We start from the raw sequence: 6,903 nt of genomic DNA on the forward strand, positions 1-6,903 counted from the left end.
ATTACGGTTTTAAAATCTTGAAACCGTAAGTGCATCCACTCATAACGAGCCCTTGGCAATACCGTTGCCCTGAGGTGGTCATACCTCCCTTTTAAGTCTTTCCACAATTCAAGTGGATCTTTCACTGTCAAGTATTCCATTTTTAGGCTTTCATCTAGATGATGACGAAGGAAAATCATAGCCTTTGCTTTATCCTGACTTGATGCTGTATTTCCTTCAATTATAGCATCACCAAGACCCTTAGCGGTAAGGTGAATTTCAGCATCAAGTACCCATGACAAATAATTTTTACCAGAAATATCAAGTGCCACAAATTCCAATTTTGACAAGTTTGACATGATGAAAATTAATTTGAAAGTAACAAAGATAACTTAAAAATTAAATTTCTTTAGTAGATATACCTGATATAGAAGTTAATTTTCTGAAAAATTAGAGCTTCGTGCTGATAACGTGTTATGAATTAACTAACTTGACAATTTTATAAAGGAAGAAGAACAAGAGAATATGTATATAGAAAGTATTAATAGAGAGAGTAGTAATATAGAGAGAGTAATAGTAATTCTTTCTTTTATGTGTTTGTGTGTTTTTACATTGAAGTTTAAGGCTATATTTATAGTCATATTTACAAGTGGAGAAAAATATTAATGGGCATTTTACCCACTTAAAAAGTAAATGGACTATCCACCATTTTAAGTGGACAACCATTTTACTTGGTTGATATTACTTGGTTGATAATATTCCTACAATTCGCTTGTCTTATATTGCTCTATTTTATAACAGAAATCTTGTAGTAATTAATTTGAATGGAAAACATTGTCAATCATTTAATTGACCAGCTATATGTGATTGAAGCATAGTTAGTAGAGAAATACGACTAACTACTTCTACCACGCTTCTAACAAGTATCACAAGCGTAGTAACTTTTGCACTAATTTATAGAACATTGAGAATCTGCCGATATTAAAGTTTTCGATTTTGGCAAAGAACCAATAGATCCATAGGCTTAAGAGGGGAAAAAACTTGCTGCTAGCATTAAATTTCAAAATTTGAAGTTCAAAGGAAAATCAGCCAAGACAACAATACAGTAAAAGCATAAAAGTATGGATATCATTCCTAGAAGGAACATGAAAAATAGAAGCACCAAGCTCACATTCCGGTAAAAGCTTTTTTCCCGCCACCACCAGAACCAGCTGGAATCACCTTCAAGACATTGAACCTCACGGTTTTGGATAAAGGCCTGTGAAGCAGAAAATGTTATCACCTACAATAACAACAAATGATGAAATATACTATAGAGAAATCAAAATAATGTGGTCCTAACCTGCACTGTCCAATAGTAACATGATCTCCCTCTTTCACCCGGAAGCATGGTGATATGTGAGCTGGAATGTTGGAGTGCCTCTTCTCGTATCTGAAACAACTTGTGTGTTAAAACTAACAAACAAAGAAGTGAAGCAGCCAACATAGTATAAGTGACAAGCCTTGCCTCTGATACTTCTTGACATAATGTAGGTAATTGCGTCGAACAATGATGGTTCTGTTCATCTTAGCACTGTGGCATGTACCAGCAAGGATACGGCCTCGGATAGAAACATTGCCAGTGAATGGGCATTTCTTGTCAATGTATGTACCTAAATTCAAACAGACCAAACCATTAGATTAAACCATAGAACAAAGTGAAATCATGCAATCATAGCTATTTTACAATGCAGGAAAAAAATTGGCCATATCATTTTCTATGTGTGAAAGCCAACAGCAAGTTCATGCAGCTTCTTGTTAACAGGTTTTATTATAAAGCACGTAAATCTAAAAAGTTGTTCTTGACCATTTCGCCTAACACAAGTGAAAGAATCCCAACGATTATAACCAATAACGAACCACAATAAGATTCACAAGCAGAAATAGACTTGCACGGTTCTTTTTTTATTGGCAAAAGGAATTATTACATGTACATGAATTAATCATTGTTGGTTTGGAAATATCTACTATCTCGGCATATGAAAAATGAAAGAAGCACAATGGATGAAAGCAATAACAAAATAGCATTAAACAAGTAAACCGGGCTTTCCCTTATGTACTCAACAACAACGCCCCAATCCCAAGCAAATCATACAATCCAAAAATGTTACACAACCATCGTCTAACTGTTGCTTAGATTCCAAGGCGGGCAATAAGACATCCCACTATTCTTTATCAAAAAGATACCTAAAAGTTAATTCTTCATATCACCGAGTAAATATGTCTTGGACTTGAAGGTGTGAGCTGTTTCCATAAGCTTGCAATACTTCTTTGATGAAGCATAAGCTTTCAGTACTTCACCAAATCTACCACAATACTTTACCCAAAATGGCCCAGCGTATCCTAAATACTTCCAGGAATTCATATCAATTGAAGTGAGACATTGCAGTCACTAGCAATTATCATAGAGTACTAAAAATTCCAAAATATCCAGGTGATGCAGAAACCTAGAGCTACCAAATGTGGAATTTAGACTGATTGTCCTATCATGGCATACCAGCTACTGGATGACTTAGTAGTACTAAACGGGCACTTACTAATGTTCAGGTAATAATAAAAAGCCGTGGACATGAATTTGGGAACAGCAGTAAACCTGCTAAGTTTGCACCAGATGGCCTAAATCAATTTTCCATTATAGCAAGCAAATATTCCACAATCACCAACTTGAGACATCACAAAGACACTAACGATTCATCTCTCCTTAATACTTTCCTTATTTATCTAACTCTCTCCCAATACCCTCGGTGATATATTGTACATGAAAGTCAAAATTGCAGAGTAGCTTTATCGAATTTCTCCATTCAGATCTATAACTGTACTACTTAGAAAACGTAACATCTAACATAAATCAGCAATGCAGAGGCCAGACAGAAACAAATGAAATACAATTAGAGGAAAAGAATATGTACCTTCAGTAGCCTCACGAGGAGTCTTGAATCCTAAACCGATACTCTTAAAGTATCGATTTCCTCCCTTTCCTGGTCTCTTTCCCTTACCGGTCTTCTTAGAGCTGCCGAGATCAGATAAACAAACAAAACGCAAATCTTAGGCTCAAATTCCTTCAACTTAAGGACTAGAACAGTAAATGGATATAGGATTGGTCAGGATGCTCACCTTAGAAAAACACCTGGCTGCTTCAAAAACGCCTTCTCTGTCTGCGGCAAAAAGTAAATCCATTAGATTTTCTCTATAATAGCTACTAAAGTACAGGCGAAATGAGAGAGAGGAAAAAAAACCTGCTCCGCCATGACTGAGTGTTACCAAGGACGCAGAACTCAACGAGGATAAATTCTCTGAAGCAAAAACCCTAATTCGCAGAAAAGAATTTAGAGTTGGCTTAGAGAAAGTTATATACTCTAGGCAGGTTAGGTTAGAAACTGTGGACTGGACTTGCAAAATGGGCCAACTTACGGATGGACTCAAAATCCAACCAACTAAAATTGTAAAAATTTCATGGTGTTCTATTGAAAAAATTACTTACTTTTTAATAAATAATTATTAATTTTAACGATTATTTTATTTATCACCATTTATATCAATACATAATAATATAATGATAAATCTGTTATGTATTAAAAGTAATTATACATGCAATATAAATATATGATAAGTGTTTTAAAATATATTATGCTTGTTTGGTAACAAAATTGACATAATGTATTATAAGTGTATTAAAGTGTGTGATAAATATATAATTTATGATTAAAACTTCTATAATATGTGTTTCATAAATTATTTTCGGTAATATGTATTAAAACTGTATTATAAATATATTATAAGTGTCCAACGAAAAAAATATATTATTATTATAAATGATAAATATTTTCTTAATATAACGTATCTATGTAACTTTCCGTATTCTATTTGGACATTGCTATTTAGTTTGCACTTATTTTTAACTATTTTTTTTAATATTTACTATTTTTGAATAACTCAAGGCATATAACGTTTAAACTTGAATAACTCGAGCCATATAGCGTCTAAACTCAAATGTGATTGAAGTTTAGGCAAAAATATTCGAAGTTCCAAGAAAATAATTGAACTTTAGTCATACTCACATGTGTTTGAACTTCACTCCTAAAAGAAGTTAGGAATGTGTGCATTTCAATACACTAATAGCCATTTGCGAGGTAATTGTGTTCACACTTTGATATCTACAATAGCCATTTGATCATGTTTTATTTTCTATCACAATTTTAAGAGCAAATCTATCGAGATGAAAGCTGGAAAAGGAGAGTTAGAGAGCAAGAGATCAAAATAAACATTGAATTATGCTTTTGACAGACCATCTCATTGATGTTAGTTATTTAAAATGTGTGGTTAGTTGTATTCAAAATGTGTTGTTTGTACAATTCTTCATGTCATTTGCAAATTTTACACAATGATGTAATAAATTTTAAATTGTTAGCTTCCTACATTTTGTAGACAAAGTTACCTTAAGAGATAAATTAGAAATTGCATTTTAGTTGACATTTTTTATTTACAGTTGTACGCGCGTTTGTTGGGCGAAAAGAAGAGTAACAATTCAATTAAGATGTATGAAGAAAAAGAAAGGAATAAAAGGGCACATAACAAGTTAAAAACAGAAATGATGAGAAACTACATTTGAATAAATCGACCTCAGTCCAAACTCGCTTGAACAAACAACCCAAAAAGTCTCAGATAAATTAATGAGCTCGAACATCCAGTCTACATAAATTATAAATAAAAACGGGTTTCAGACCTTTTCAAGAAACTTTCAACCAAATATACACCACAAGAGAAACAATTTCTACTACCGATCATTATTTATCCTCCACCTATCATGGCTACTATTGCCAAATTATATTATGTATTTTGTTTCGTTAGTGAATAAGTTTAGGAATATAAATTACAGTTATTGAATGCAATTATTAAACATAATTATTGACTGGGGCCTTTTAAAACAAAAATTATTGAATTCAATTTATAAAATGCAATATTTTTTTTTTGGTAACGCAGATTAACTTATATTAGATCAAAGAACAAGTACATGGGAGCTAGTATTCTCAACAGTGGGATACAGAAAGTGAGTACTAGTATATCTGTAGTATCTATAATAAATTATTGAAGTCAATTTATAAAATACAATGTGCAATTATTGAACAAGATTTGTATAGTTGGACTTCTCTATAAAAAGCATTCTTACCTAACGACACGTTTTCCCGCAAAATTTCCTTTTTTGTGACATATTTGACCTCTTTGTAATAATTCTCTGCACAAAACAACAACCTAAAATAATATGTTCTTGGTAAAATTACCTCTTATATAATCACTGTTTTTCTTTTTGGTAATATAATAGTTCATTATTCTTGGAGAACTAGAATATCTAAGATTACTATACGAATTTCATACTTTCATAATTTTTTTTTACTATATTAAAAGAGTGAGTTAAATTTATCAACATGTCTGCTTCACGAAAAAAAAATCATATTAAAGGGTGTATTGGTATTTTATGATAAGCTTCTTCTTTGTGTTGAGAGTGTACTTATTACTTTGGCACTAATTATATCATTTTTTATGTTGGTATATACGTGTCTTTAAATGGTGCAACATAACTGGACACCACCTTTATATAGTTGTTAATATTTTTTAGTTTTGTATTTTGCTTTATTTCTTTAGTACTAATATTCTTTTTCCCTCGACGAAATGACTTCCCTTTTTTGTTTGAAAAATTTAAGTTTCAATGTTCTTCTCCTTTGGTGTTGGACGGTGTAGGTTAACTATATTTGCTTTAACTTTTATGTTTATAAGTGTTACAATTACATTCTCCAATAATCTGCTTGTTAGTCGATAAAGAAGTAAAATCAAGTAGTGCATCATATAAAATAAATGATAATAAGATTTTTAAAAGTAATATTTATTTTTATATTTTTATCTTTAAACATGTTTCCACCTCTATCTTTATCTTTAAATATGTTTCCACCTCCATGTTATTTTTTAGAAACAATACATTTAAAAAACGAACGCAAAAAAATAAAAAGGGAAGTAGGAAGTGGTGGAAACAGGAAATTTATATAAGAGGTTCAAAAAAAATCAAGCACACCTAAAACTAAGCCTACAAATGCGCCTAAAATTAGAAAGGAAAAAAAAAGTGTGGTTAACAAGGTTCAAATCCACGAATTGACATAGGCAGGCGAAATATTGAATCCATTTACCACTAAGCTATGTCCTTTGACTTATGCTCAAGGGGTTCAATGATAAATATATACACGCAAATCAAAAAATTTATCTTATATATACAGTGTAATTTTTTAATGAGTGGAACCCCCCTGAACCCAACGTAGATCCGCCTCTTGAAGTAGGAAACATTCATAATTAATTACTCAATATTTCGTTTGTAACCACACAACATGCATGAATACACGTCTTTACTCACAAATGGATGATCACATAAATAGCGACCTTGTACAATTCAATTATCGATCGAATCGACGTATCAAGTAAATTTTTAAAGAGTGATCGAAATAAATTGTTTAAAGTATTTTTTAAATTTTAAAATATGACCGATTTTGTTATAGTGTACACTTACACTGACGCACACTCTTTCTATCTTCGGCCCGAAATAATAATGATGTCTGCAATAGTGAATAACTACACCATCACAAACACTAGTTTTATATATAAAGTGTGATTATTAAGCCAAAGATTTAATATTTAAGTTCCTACATAACATTAAAAAATAATAAAAAACCATTTTATGAATTTATTTAACCTATCAATCAAATATTAAATTAATGCAATAACAAATACAATCATACTCAATTCCATGAAATATTGTTATAATGATAAACAATCAATCACCATAGCAATTAAAATATGTCGAAATCAATCATGCTTAAACACAATGATGAAATTAGTATTTTG

At 31.5% G+C, this 6,903-nt stretch overlaps 1 protein-coding gene across 1 annotated transcript; it reads right to left on the minus strand.

The window, feature by feature from the left end:
* Window positions 1-1,003: 1,003 nt before the first annotated feature.
* On the minus strand, window positions 1,004-3,363 carry LOC129901494 (40S ribosomal protein S11). Its single transcript, XM_055976692.1, has 6 exons — window positions 3,255-3,363; window positions 3,133-3,173; window positions 2,928-3,028; window positions 1,487-1,631; window positions 1,322-1,411; window positions 1,004-1,237 (listed from the first exon to the last, which is right to left on the minus strand). The coding sequence occupies exons 1-6, from the start codon at window positions 3,264-3,266 to the stop codon at window positions 1,147-1,149; spliced, it is 480 nt and encodes a 159-aa protein (XP_055832667.1). The 5' UTR covers window positions 3,267-3,363; the 3' UTR covers window positions 1,004-1,146.
* Window positions 3,364-6,903: the final 3,540 nt, after the last annotated feature.

This window comes from Solanum dulcamara, chromosome 8 (assembly GCF_947179165.1).
Source record: "Solanum dulcamara chromosome 8, daSolDulc1.2, whole genome shotgun sequence".
Taxonomy (NCBI): Eukaryota; Viridiplantae; Streptophyta; class Magnoliopsida; order Solanales; family Solanaceae; genus Solanum; species Solanum dulcamara.

Excerpts from the sequence above, each read along its gene's own strand:
- LOC129901494 (XM_055976692.1), bottom strand. Across the intron at positions 1,632-2,927 it reads TCCTCGTGAGGCTACTGAAG|GTACATACATTGACAAGAAA; the intron begins GTACATATTCTT and ends GTTTGAATTTAG. Across the intron at positions 1,238-1,321 it reads GTTACTATTGGACAGTGCAG|GCCTTTATCCAAAACCGTGA; the intron begins GTTAGGACCACA and ends TCTGCTTCACAG.